This window comes from Euprymna scolopes, chromosome 10, assembly GCF_053919585.1.
Source record: "Euprymna scolopes isolate OS-2025 chromosome 10, ASM5391958v1, whole genome shotgun sequence".
In the NCBI taxonomy this organism is placed as follows: Eukaryota; Metazoa; Mollusca; class Cephalopoda; order Sepiida; family Sepiolidae; genus Euprymna; species Euprymna scolopes.
Window position 1 is genome coordinate 36,836,351 of NC_136491.1, and position 14,251 is coordinate 36,850,601.

A 14,251-nucleotide genomic window follows, 5' to 3' on the forward strand; every position below is an offset into this window, starting at 1 on the left:
AAATGCCCACAGGCAATATATTACATCCGAAAATGCCGCTGTGGAACTTCCACGTGTATCACTCGTTTTAATTAATCGAGGCACTGTTCTCATATTGGAGGCAGTTGATACAACATTTCAGCCGATGTAACATCCGATCTTCTTTTAAATGCATTTTGACAAAATCTGGAATCTGCAACTAATTACGAATCGAACTCAGCACATTAATCCGTTAAAGTATCTGTCACTCCTTGTGTAAGATTAATTCGTAAGTTATTTGTAATGATATACTTAATATCGCTAGGATAATGGATTGAGCTCTCCACTTCCAGATAGCTGTCAATTGGAACTCATTATTAATTAGAATTATGTTCGTTACACAATGGGTATTTAAAGTTCCCGCCTTGGACAAGGCGCATCTAAAGAAATGTCTGATATTATATCAGTTCAAATACCATGAAAATAACACCCAATATAGTAACATTATTCAGAATTAACCAAATATACAACTTTAATTACTATCCTCTATACTATTCTGAAGGAGGATTTGTATTTTTTTTCTGTCTGTGATTTTGCTTATATCTTTTTTTTATCGAAATCAGTTAATTTTTCTACGAATCATCTTCCATCCAAACATAGTATTTAAAGGTATTTCCTGATAAAAAATATTGATGACAACACCTAGATCATTTCATTCAGAAAATTGTATTGATATTTGTGTTATTCATATTAATATTTTCTATATCTACCTGATTTTATGTATCAATTTTCTAATAATCAGTTTAGCGGTGCAAGATACGTTAGTAGCGTGGGCAGCTTCACAGATGCTCACAAGAATGAAATGCAGGAAATATTATGTAGCTAAATTGTCATATATTATTTTCAAAATTCAGTAAATATATATATATATGTGTGTGTGTGTGTGTGTGTATACAAGTATATATATATATATATATATATATATATATATATATATATATATATATATATAGATGTTGTTTGTTTTTTGTTATACGTTTTGAAAGAATTCAATTATTTACGGAAGTGCATTTTTTACCAAAATGCGATTTGGGAATAATGTTCCCTTTAACCAATTTGGTACACCAACATGGGGAGCTGCATATATATTAGTTTTTTTATATAATTATCTACCGATATGTGTTTCGTCGTCTACGACTAGTCAGAGTGGCTGAATCTAGTGAGATTAGAAATAGGGACACCACAGTAATGAGCCAAAACCGCTTACCGCTCACTCATCTCGCACGACTGTTTGGATATATCGCGATTTGGGTTGGCCATGCGAGACGGATGAGCGGTAAGGGGGTTAGGCTCACTAGCGTGGGGTCACGATTTGGAATCTCGCTTGATTCAGCAACTTTAATAAGTCGTAGACGACGAAACACGTGCCAGTGGATAACTATATTTAAATATATATATATACATATATATATACATATATATATACATATATAGGAGCAAACAGTTAATAAAACATGTTAAAAACACTTTGAAAAAGAGTTAAAAACATATTTAATCTGAAAAGGAAACATTTAATAAGTGCATAGTCCTTGATCCGCGGAGTTTCGAAGAAATACTTTCTTTCTCATCAGAGGGTAGGAATTAGCAAAATGCAGGATTAGATTTTGCATACAAAAGTAGTTAGTGTAAGTGCAAGTAAGTCAAAGATCTTACTTGATAAAAAAAGTGAAGCAGAGAGAATATGGTGAAGAAAAAGGTGATTTCACGTGAATGGATAGCCAGGTGAAAGGTAAGGCACCCAATGACGGTAATATGTAAAAATGTAAGTCCAAGAAAGTTAATTTAATTTTCCATTCGCACAAGTAAAATCCAAGGAAATCGCTTAATTAGAAGATGGTCCAAAATAATCCAAAATGCCGAAATTCACAAATATATACAAAAATTCCAACTATAATAAAAGAAAAATGATATATACTTTTAACACATGTAATTAAAAAAATCAGTAAAAAAAGAAGAGAGGAAGAAAACAAAAGATTAAATGGTGATAGAATTAAATATAAATTAGAAAAGCAAATGTCAAAAGTACCCACAAAGGATAACGTTAAAAGACGGGAATAATATAGGGACAAAAGGAGGTCAACTTAAATGTACAAGTTATTACTTATGAAAATGTCAGGCAGAGTAATTAAATTGATTATAAATAAGGACTTAAATACAAAATAAAGAATAAAAAATAAAGGGGAGAGGAGTGCCAGTATCTGCAAATTCCGGATAAACCAAGTAAGTATGTAAGTAAATGAATATAGTAAAATATAAGCAAATATACATACAGGATATGAATGTGTAAGTAGTCCATCTTCCCTTGCTTTATTGTTGATTATTCATCCATTTTCATGCACTTATAAATATTTTTTATTATTTAATTAATACGTTTTATAATCTTTTTATTATTATTTATATATTTTTATTTATTTATGTTTATTTATTTTATTTTAATTTTTTCATTTAATTTTTAATTTTTTATTATAAATATATATATATACATGTATATATACATTTATACATAAATACATATATATACATATATATATATATATATGTGTGTGTGTGTGTGTGTGTGTGTGTGTGTGTGTGTGTGTGTGTGTGTGGATATGTGATCATGATGCATCAATTTCTATCTACTGTGGGAACGAAGTTGGATCTTCAGACCAGCCCTGCTCTTACACAGTCTGTTGCAGAGATCACACTTTAGCTGAGCTTGAGGGACGCCAACTGGTTCTGCTCTATTGTGGACATTCATATGATGCTTCAGGCCTCCACTTGATTTACAGACCACAGGGCAAATAGAACACATGTGGCCCGCATTGTTTCCTCCATCATCAAAGACATCCATCAAAGACAGCCTGATCTCCATGTGATCGCTTGTGGGTAGCTAGGCCGGCTTCGAATAGAGTAATTTTGTTGCATAAATCACAGATGTGCTTCTGCACGAAAGCCTCCGACAGACCTGATATATGTGACAGATTTTTCTTCCGGATATCACGCTTCATTTTTGCATGCTCATACTTTTTCTTCTCAAAGCTATCACAGCCATTATGGACCAAGGAGCGCCACTTTTTTTAATCATCGTAAACACTTTCTCAACTGGATACGGAAATGCCGTGAGCTATAAGATTACTTTTGATGTTGTCCTTAATGCGTTTGCTAGGTTTATGTTGTGGACACTTTCCTTGTATAATTTCACCATAGAACGGGCGCTTTGGCAATCCCTCGTCGCCCATCCTTGTCAGAGGTCCAGCCCACCTCATCTGGTTGCGTATAATCAACTTCTCGATACATGGTACGTCAGCTTGCATGAGGGAATCTATATAAGGCATGAAAGAGTTCCACCGGATGCTCAGAATATGTCTCAGAAATTTCTTGTGCACTCTCTCCGTGACTTTTATCTGCCTACCATAAGTTATCCAGACCTCAGAAACGTACAGCAGAGATGGTAAAATACAATATTGATAGACACTGATCTTTGTACGAAGAGTTATACCCCTGTACGACCACACTTTCTTCTCTAAGCCACCAAAAGCCTTAGGGGCATGCTGTATCGTATAGTAGACATCAACATCCAGGGTTCCGTATCTGGCAAGAATACTACTCAAATACACGCGTTAACCACGACAAGTTTCTGGTTGTTGACAAAAATATTTGGTTCCACATACAAATCACCGGGTGGAGTTGTGAACATGACCTTAGACTTCTTAAGACAAATAGTCAGCCCAAAGTCGCACAGGACCCTGGAAACAGATCCATGATATTCTGTATATCTCTCTTACTATGTGCTACGTGATCATCGTCATCTGCATAAAGGAAGTCACAACCCAAGTGCTGAAATTCCTTGAAAACGACGAAGATCAAAGACTTTACTTGTGGTTCTGAAACGCAAGTAAACACCACGCAAACAGTCCTTAAATGCATAGGAAAATAGAGTTGCAAAATAAATAGAAAAAAAGTGTAGGTGCTAGGATATCATCATGCTTCACACCATTGTCAACATAGATGGGTTCTGATAGGCATCTATTGAAGTTCAGGCGAGCCTATATATTAGTGTGAACCTCGCTGAGTAATCGTAGAAATTGAGGTGGGCATACCAACTTCCCCAAAATTATCCATAAGACATTTCTGTTGACCGTGTTCAATACCTTGGTCAAATCCAAAAAAGCCTGATAAAGCTGAACGACGTTCAGTACATTTCACCTGCAACTGCCGAGCAGAGAAGATGGCATCCGTGCTTCCTCTGCTCGGACGACAGACACTTTGACTTTCTTGATGGACAAATATACTTTAACAATCTATTGAGTAGAACTTTGGAAAATACTTTACCAACTGCTTCCAAGAAACTTACCCCATGATAACTCCTACAGTCGGTCCTGGACCCCTTTCCCTTGTACAGTGATATACGAATTGCATCCACCCAATCCTGATAGACGGGAACACCCTTCCAGACATCAGTGATAAGATGAAGAATTTCATGAACAAGCTTATCACCCCCATGTAAGAGGACTTCAACAGGAATAGCATCAAGCCCTGGAACCCTCCCAATGTTCACTTCCTTGACTGCATCTGTAATTTAGTTCTCAAATGGGAACTCAGACATTTTATGGATAAGCTTCTGTTGTGATAAAAAATCCATTGATGGCGTCCTCATCAACATTAGAGGGATTGTCAAAGAGATCAGAACAAGGCTCATCCAACGAAGGAGAATCTTGTTAGGATCCTTTATAAGGAAAATTCCATCACTTGAGAGTAGGGAGATGTAGATAGTGGTTGAGGACCAACAGCTTTTTTAAGCAAATGGTACATGCGTTTGAAGGCTTTACGATCAAACACCATCTGGATTTGGTTGGCGAGTTTAGCCCACCATTGATTCTTAATTTGTCGGAGTCGCTTTTGGCGAATACCTATGTTTGCTTTAAGTGACTGTTGGGAGGGATTCTCGACCTCCATGAGAGGCAGACAACAGTTTATGATGAAACTCATTTTTAGCACTTAAGAGTAACTTCAGAATAATTATCATCAAACCAATTCTGATTTTTATATTTGTTGAACCCAAGAACATCTACACTTATTTCATAGGGTGTATTTTTAAAATGCGCCCACGACCCATCGAAATCAGTAGAAGTAACTATGAATCGAAGCTTTTCACGTACACTTGAATCCTGCAGCCTGGACACATCAACCCGCCTGGGAACCTTAACATCACATGACCTACACTTCCTCCTTATACAGATTTTCAACATCCCACGTACTAAAAGTGACCTGTATCGCATTCAGCTCCACGGATAACATGCACACTACAGACGTCCTGCAAATCTGGCTTGCTGAAAATTATTTAGTCAATCAAGCTACATTGTTTTGAACTAGGATGGGTCCAAGTAAATCTATGGACCTCCTTGTGGCTGACGCAAAGTCAAACTGAGTGCACAGATGGAGAAGATGCAGACCATTACTGTTGACCTTACCTGCATCAAACCAGCGGAGTGACTCCCAGATATGATGATCCTTGCCAACTTCCACATTTAAATGGCCTATGAATAAGATCTTTACAGATAAAGGAATAGAGGAAATGGAACGACTGAGATCTTGGTAAAACGCTGTGATAGTGTCTTCACCATGACTCATGGTAGGGGCATACACCGATAAAATCGTCATATACCTACTGTGTGCTAGAAGGAAGCGCATCATCATAATTCTGTCACTTACACAGATTGGTCGTTCAATCCTCTTCACCAAATCAGAACGCACTGCAAAGCCAATCCCACCCTCTCGCTTAGCCCCGATGGTTTTCCTTAAAAAAAAAAGGTGTATCCTGAGTCAACTTCCCCCAACTGATCCTCACCACTCAGTCGTGTTTCAGACAATGTCGCAATGTCTATGCTGTACCTAGCGAGCTCTCTAGCAACAATAGCGGTCTTACGCTCAGGTCTTTCATTATCCAGGACATCAAGCAAAGTTCTCACATTTTTCGTAGCAACAGTTCGGTTATTCATCTCCTGATGAAATTTTGATTTTCCTTGTTAATTATTTTTCTTCAACTTTATATTGATTCTATTGCAAATATAGATCAGCCGCCGACCGCAGGAAGTCGGCCAGCTTATAAAAGGGTGGACACTTTTAGGTCACCTTTTCTAGACCCTTCCTAAATTCATGGGTGAGCATCGCATCCCTAGAAAAGGCTGCTCAGCCGCCAGATCGTTCACCGAAGTTTCTTTCATCCTGTAAGCGATTTAGTCGACGATTTATAAATCACTAATCACCTATGTGCAGATTTGCAGCTATGCACGTCCAGCCCGCTAAGCCTGTGCTCGTCGCCACTCACCTATCGTCATAGGACCTTTTTTTATCTATTTATTTATTTGTTGTTGTTTTTACAAAGATACATGCACATAACGATCGCGACACAACATACTTGTGCAACACATATTGTACCCTCCGCACTCTTCCACTAGTTGCACAGTGACAAACTGAAATAGTGAGGTCACTGAGCAGTGGCAGAGTGCGCATGTTTTATTATCACGGAGTTTTATCATCTCCGACAGCTGGACACACACACAAGATAATATGCATATATATATATATATATATATATATATATATATATATATATGTAGTTCTCACAATATAGTACCCCTCCATAACTTGAGAGGGAGGGTAACAGGTACTACACCTTGCTCAAGGGTGATCTGGGACCATGCAAGGCAGAGGCGTACCTCTCTCTGAGGCAGTAGGTATACCCTTATACCGATATATATATATATATATATATTTGGGTATACGGTTTTTTTTTGGTTTTTTTTAACCTTAATTTACTTGATTCCTCCAGCCTTGACAGACGTGTTTTAAATATTCTCTCCAGTACTTTATCTTTTAATGATTTGGATTTCATTCCATTTGCGATTTTAATCAAGGAACTCTGCCTTTTTGATAATTTTGGACCATTTGGAACTTACCCATTGGAATGGAAATATTTAATCCGATCGTTTTGGATTTGACCATTCTTGGATTTTTTACCCTTCACCGGACTATCAATTCATGTTAAATCTTTTTATCATTTTTCTTTTACCTCCTATTCCCCTTTCCTCACCCTTTTTTTTAACCAATTAAGATCTGTGACTTACTTGTAGTTTCATTAAATACTTTTATATGCAAAATCCGATCCCGCATTTTGCTAATTCCTGCACTCTGATGAGAAGGAAAGTATTTCTTCGAAACTCCGCGGATTAAGGACTATCCACTTAACTTATGCTTCCTTTTTTAAAATTAAATATGTTTTTAACTCTTTTTCAAGGTGACTTTTAACATGTTTTATTAATCATTTGTTCATATATATATATATATATATATATATATATATATATATATATATATATATATATATATACTTTCATAGGGAACTCCATCGTATCCAGGATTGAATGAGGATCAACAAATTTTTAACCTTTCATACATTTATTGTTATTGGAATGGGTGGAATCTGCTATTTTAATCAAATCGATTGGTTGTCTTCTCTAATTCGCACCTCACTCTGTTGTATCGAGAAAAAAATGCATATGGTCGATCGCAGTAACTTAGTCCACAATACATTGTCGTCTACGTTGCACTGTAGAGTACTTACCTTTTACCTTATACAATTATATGTTAATAATGGATTGAGCAAATGTTATGAATGCAAAAGTCATGCGATATCTTCGAAGATACACATGTATTTCGGACTAGCCCGTGTTATATCAAAGAATTAACTGTCGATTTTTATACAATTATTTTTTCTTTCATCACTGGAATTAAAGTTCAACTAACAAAAGTCAACTATCAGTGTTAATTGTTCTCTAAAAAAAAACATTAATTTCGACATGCCTCTGTCCTCAAACAGAATCTACAGGTAACTGTATAAGCGGGGATTTTCTGCTCGTGTGGTGATAAAACTTTTTTTCAAATGCACGTGTGGTGTAAAGTTGTAAAGTCAAGTCAAGCCAAGGTGTAAAGTAAAAATCAGACTCCCTTCTTTTGCGATTATCGATTTTCCTACTTATAGGACGTATTCCGATGAATCAGTATTATGCGAGTTGAAATATGGTGGTTAAAAATAGTCCAACAGTTTATATTAATGTTATTGTGCGAAATGTAAAACAGTTATTAAAAAACTAAGGTTGATTTTTAAGTTTAACCCAACCGATTTAGCATAGGATTATTCGATAATGAACCAGGAGATTAAGGTTAAATGTTACCTAGAGGCATGCATAAATATGTTATGCTTGATTCGCTCTTTCTAAACATACTGCATATATAAAGGATCCTGTGTAAGTAGAGTGATCATAGAAAATTGTGACGTCTTCTCCTATGCTTTGGTGTCGTAACTAATGAAATAGGAACCTTTGGGTTGGCCTTGACTATGGTCAATCATTTTACTGTACTTTATAGAATTCAACGATTCACAAAGTAAATAAACTTATATCGTTCAACACTACAGAGTAAATTAACACGACCAGTTCTAGAAAATAGTTTGAGTCATGAAGTTTTGTGCAAAAGTTAAACAACGTTGAGATTGATATACATGCGACTGGAGGGCCGATTGTGAATTATATACTCCCATGGAACTTTCTCTTTCGAAGGAAGCCAGTTGACTCCAAATAGGGTTAATGTTTATTTATTAATTTATTTATTTGCGGACGTTTTGCTGTTTCATAACGTTTCAGCCAACTATTCCTCTGGCCGTCGCCAGAGTGTTAACCGCGACGGGATAGGAAGGCTGACTCTTTAACTGTATCTTCAATGCTTTCCTGGAACTGTAGAGATTCAACGTATTTATCCATTGCGCCACAAGACGTTAAATCTTTACAGTTCCAGGTTAGCATTGTCTGAAGGTAGCTGTTTCAATCCTACCTAAATCCGGCCAGAGGATTAGTTTTCCAAAACGTAGTGAGACGACACCAACTATGGATAGCTGTAATTACTGAAGATAGATTTTAAGATTCAGCATTCCTGTTCCGTCGTTGTTTACAACCTGACGAAGGCCATAGAAATAGTTGACCGAAACATCGTTAAACAACATCTATAAAAGATAAGGACAATGGTCCGAAAATAAATAAATAAAATGTACATATTACTAATCCCAAAAAGAATTCTAATAATTAAATAATATATAGGGTTAATGATGTTTCGTACATACAAACAGAGAGAGAGAGAGAGGAGAGACTCATTCGGTTCTTAGATATTTACATGTTCCCGCTAAAAAAGGGCGACTGAAAACAAGCCGATTTACTGCACGGTTTAATACACAGCCTCTTTACATTAGTTTCTATGGTAACTGGCTTAAACATTTACAAAGTAACCGATATCATCCCATAACACGTTTTCTCACTCCCGCTTCACATGCCTACTTCACTAATCCCCAAACTTGGTCACTATAAACAACCACATCCTATCGTTGTAATTAAAAGAATCTCTAATGTACACCGTCCCTTTACTAATTTTATTTTGTGAACGTCAAATAATATTCCAGTAATAATGTAGGCATTCCAGAAAAAGGTTGCAAAACATCAACATGTGATATATATATATATATATATATATATATATATATATATATATATGATTATCTATTCGTGAATAATTTCATCAACACTATTTTTCTTTTTGTTCTGCAGGCGATGGCGGTATGAACAGGCTATTGCCGGCCTTTTATGGAAAGTGTGTGCTTCGGACTTACATATTGTGTCCGATAAAACGTCCACAGAAAGCAAATCAGCTAGCAAGGTAATGTATATGATCCGAAATTTTTAATATGGAAATTAGTTGCACGTTGTTATCTTCAAATCCTCATTGTGACATAACTTGCATGAATAACACATGAGAAATGCTCAATTGAGATGTTTCCATTAATCACTTGAAATATTGGTGTAGTAAAACTTCATGTTGTAAGTTTATGTGCAAGCATATTAATGTATGCGAAACCAGGAGAGATATCACACATCCATGAATAACATTAAGTGATTCAGGTTACCAATTACTTTAAATTGCTTGAAACACTGCTCTTCGTAGCGGAATTGCAAAGATGAAAGGTCAGCAAAAATCTTCCACTCAAACAAATCTGCTTTCTCTGTGCCTTTGTATCAGTAGTCCAACTTCCTAGAATTTTCCTTTCGTCGTTGAGAATAGGGTTAGTTTATTTTTAATCGCATGAGGCCCTCTACTGTGAAATGCGAACAGGGCTATTCAGGCACTCGTCTGAGCTCCAATCTTTCACGATAAACACCCTTGTGGCTGAAACCACCGTCATTAATTTTCCCTACACCTTATCTGTGCCTAAATCCAAGCGTAGATTCCATGAACAGAGCTTCTTTCTTAGAAGTGCACGACTGTGGACCTCTCTTCCGATTGTCTGTTTCCAACCTGACTACAACTTGGATGTCTTCAAGTCCAACATAAACAAATTCTTGACAGACTGTCCCCTTACATAAGATACTTTGTCGAATTTCCAATGCTGACGATTACTACGATACTATCCCATTGATTACTGTACAATAACACTTATCTTATCCCCGAGTGGCTTTCAGGCCTTTATAAGTGGTGACCTCCATGTAATATATATATATATATATATATATATATATATATATATTATATATATATGGTTGTGTGCGTGAGTGTATTGTGTGTATTACAATTGAGTTATCTTTTGTCCGAATCCCGAAAGTTTCTAGAATCTTAAGATTCATGCACGTACGTGATAGAAATTGGGTAGGACTTGACTATTTAAGAGAAGGACTTAACACGAATTCGTTTGCATTGAATTTGAAGACGGACATGTTGTAGTCATCTAGAAAGCATGCCAGCGGAACAGTTTCACAACCCAACAGTTCTAGCAAATAAGCTCGGTTAATGGATAGAAAGCGAACGACATTATTGATAACGTGTGTAGCTAGACGTGTGCTTTTGGAGAACGTTTGCCAGGGGAAACCGTAGATACTATTATTTGTCTAGAGTCAGACAAAATTAAATACAGGATTATATAATAAATACATATTTAAAAAAAAAACAGATAAACTTGAATATATATATTGACGGACGGATAACTCGATAAGTCGTTCTTGATTCTCAAGTCAGTAATTTATCAGCCAAACGCAGACGTTCTAACGACAGACGCTGGATAAAATTTCCTGCTTTGGGGATCTTCCCAGTTGTTGGGTGTCTTCTGTACGGCATACAGATACGAGCGACGCTGTATAAAAAAAATCAATATATCGTCTCCATAATTTCTCTGTATATATATATATATATATATATATATATATATATATATATATATAAATGTAATTCTTGGGTTGTTACAAATGAATAAAAACATATATCTACGTTACCAATTTATTTGAAATTTTCAGACAACCCATCTTTAGAGTCGAGGGATGTTTTTATGTTATTAAAATAAATTTACCTCGCGAATTATTAATATATTAAATAAAATAAATATATTTTTGTAACCGTTAGTGCGAACCTGCTTTGTTGATAAAACTGAACTTCCGGTTCGACTCATTTCACAGCCACGAATTGAAAAAGAAGTAGATTTCATTTTCTGTTTACTCGATAAGTAAAAAAACAAAACAAAAAAAAACATAATTCATTTGTTTATCTTCCAAATTTTTTAATTTACACATTTTTTCTTTATTATATAAGGCCAAAAAAAAGTGTGTTGCTTGCTTTTTGAGGGTTTTTTTGTTTGTTTTTCGATATAAGATTGGTTGGTAAAAGTACAGGGTTTTTTTTACAGATTGGTAACTTGCTTAAATAATATTTGGTGCTAATGCAAAGAGTTGTCCGCGCTATTTTTTTAATCATATTTCCAGGTTTAATTAAAGTTTTATTATATGTTTTTTTAATTCAATAGTAAGGTTAAAATACACCCTCCCCTCCCCATGTTAAGAATGGCTTTTTAAATATTAACGTTATTATTACAACACGGATCACTCTCTGCATGAGTACTGTACTTTCACCTAAGAATGTAATAAACAAAACATGGTACTTATGCAGAGAAAGTACCATAATAATAGAATAATAGAATAATAACGTTATTTAGAAAGCCATTCTTTACATGAGGAGGACGTTTTGTTACTATTCTATACTTTCACCTATACAATTTAATAAACAAAAGATGGTACTCATGTAGAGAAGGTACCGTGCTGAAATACCGCTATTAAGAAAGTCATTCTTAACATGGGAAAAGGAGAGTGTTCTGTAACTATTTTATATTTTCACCTAACAATTTAATAAACAAAAGATAGTACTTATGCAGAGAAGGTACCGTGCTGAAATAATACCGTTATTTAGAAAGATATTCTTAACATGGGGAGAGAGCTTTGCATCTATTCTATACTTTCACCTAACAATTTAATAAACAAAAATAGATAGTACGTATGCATAGAAAATACCGTGCTGAAATAATGTTGTTTAGAAAGACATTCTTAACATGGGGATGGTATTTTGTAACTATTCTGTCCTTTCACCTAACAATTTAACAACAAAGCATGGTACTTATGCAGAGAAGCTACCCCGCTGAAATAATGACGTTATTATTTAGAAAGCCATTCTTAACATGGGGATAGGGGTGTTTTGTAACTATTATGGACTTTCACCTAACAATTTAATAAACAAAAGTTAAACTTAAGCAGACAAAGAACAGTACTTAATCATTAACATTATTTAGAAAGCCATTCTTAACATGGGGAGGGAGGATGTTTTCTAACTATTCTGTACTTTCGATGCTGATACAGAGAGTGATCTGCGCTATTTTTTAAATCGCATTTCCACGTTTAATTAAAGTTTTATGATATGTTTTTTATTCAATTGTAAGGTTAAAGTACAGAATAGGTACAAAAACCCCTCCCCATGTTCAGAATGGCTTTTTAAATAATAACGTTATTATTTCAGCAAGGATCACTCTCTGCATGAATACCGATTAACGTTTTGTTCTTTGCTTTTTTACCGTATTTTTTTTTGCAAGAAACCTTTTTTTTAACAAAGATTGGAAGTACACGTTTTTTCTTTTTTTTTACAGAAGTTGTTTTTATATAAGAAAATATGAATGCTTATAAAGAAATTGGGTACTCGTGCACTTATTAATCCGTGCTGGAATAATAACGTTATTATTTAAAAAGCCATTCTTAACATTGGGAGAAGAGGGTTTTTTGTACGTATTCTGTACTTTAACCTTACAATTGAATGGAAAAAACGGTAAATTTTTAGATTAGGTCCACCGCCACCATTTTCTTTTAAATGACGACTTTCGTAGGGTTTCGACTATGCTGAATACGGAAATCGCATTGAAATTTTGCAGAAATAAGTAGTTATCGAGATATTAAACATTTGTATAATGCATTGTAATCTCTGGCAGCCGTCTTTTTTACACGCTTGCGCGCGTCATAAACAAATCTATGCGCGTAACAAAGATGGCCGCCAAAGAATACAATGCATAAAACAACTATCTATATCTCGATAACTACTTATTTCTGCAAAATTACAATGCGATTTCTGTATTCAGCATAGTCGGAAACCTTTAAAAGCTGTCATTTAAAAGAAAATTGTGGAGGTGGACCTAATCTAAAAAAAATACCAAAAAAACATAAAACTTTAATTAAGCTTGTAAATACGATTTAAAAAAATAGCGCTGATCAGTAAGTGCATTAGCACCCATTAATCGACTCACGTGACCTTATTAACAAATATTATCAAAGGCAAGATATGTTACTTTATTACCGAAATGGATAATTTTTTTTTAATGCAAAATTTTTATTCGGCTCAAAAAACACAGCGTTTACTGTTATATTTGAAAATTACAAATGACGGCAGACTGTGTTAACACATTAGGTTTGGGAAAATGAGTTAAAACTAAAAAAAACTATACAAAATACTGTTAAAAACCACTGAATACATGTCTGCGCATGTCACAGTAACATATATTGAGTGAGTTCCTGGCAGTATTTTGTATAGTTTTTTTTGTTTTAACTCATTTTCCCAAAGTTAATATGTTCAACAGTCTGCCGCCATTTGTATTTTTCAAATATACAGATAAACACTACATTTTTTCAAACCGATTAAACATTTTACACGAAATAAAAACACTAAAATCTTATCCAGTTAGGTAGAAAAGTAACTTATCTTGCCTTTGATAACATTTATTTGTTATATTTATTTTTCAACAACTTTTTCGTTTCTGTGTTGTGTAATACAAACCCGTTTTATTTACTATAAC

The 14,251-nt window shown here is 34.9% G+C and overlaps 1 protein-coding gene across 2 annotated transcripts in view; it reads left to right on the forward strand.

The window, feature by feature from the left end:
- The window catches only part of LOC145285923 (guanylate cyclase 32E-like), a 1,316,276-nt gene that overhangs the window by 980,404 nt on the left and 321,621 nt on the right, over positions 1-14,251 (forward strand). For both annotated transcript variants that reach the window (XM_080134424.1, XM_080134425.1), the window contains exon 9: positions 9,654-9,762. In XM_080134424.1, the coding sequence (XP_079990550.1) occupies positions 9,654-9,762 (109 nt within the window). The remainder of the gene's footprint in view (positions 1-9,653; positions 9,763-14,251) is intronic.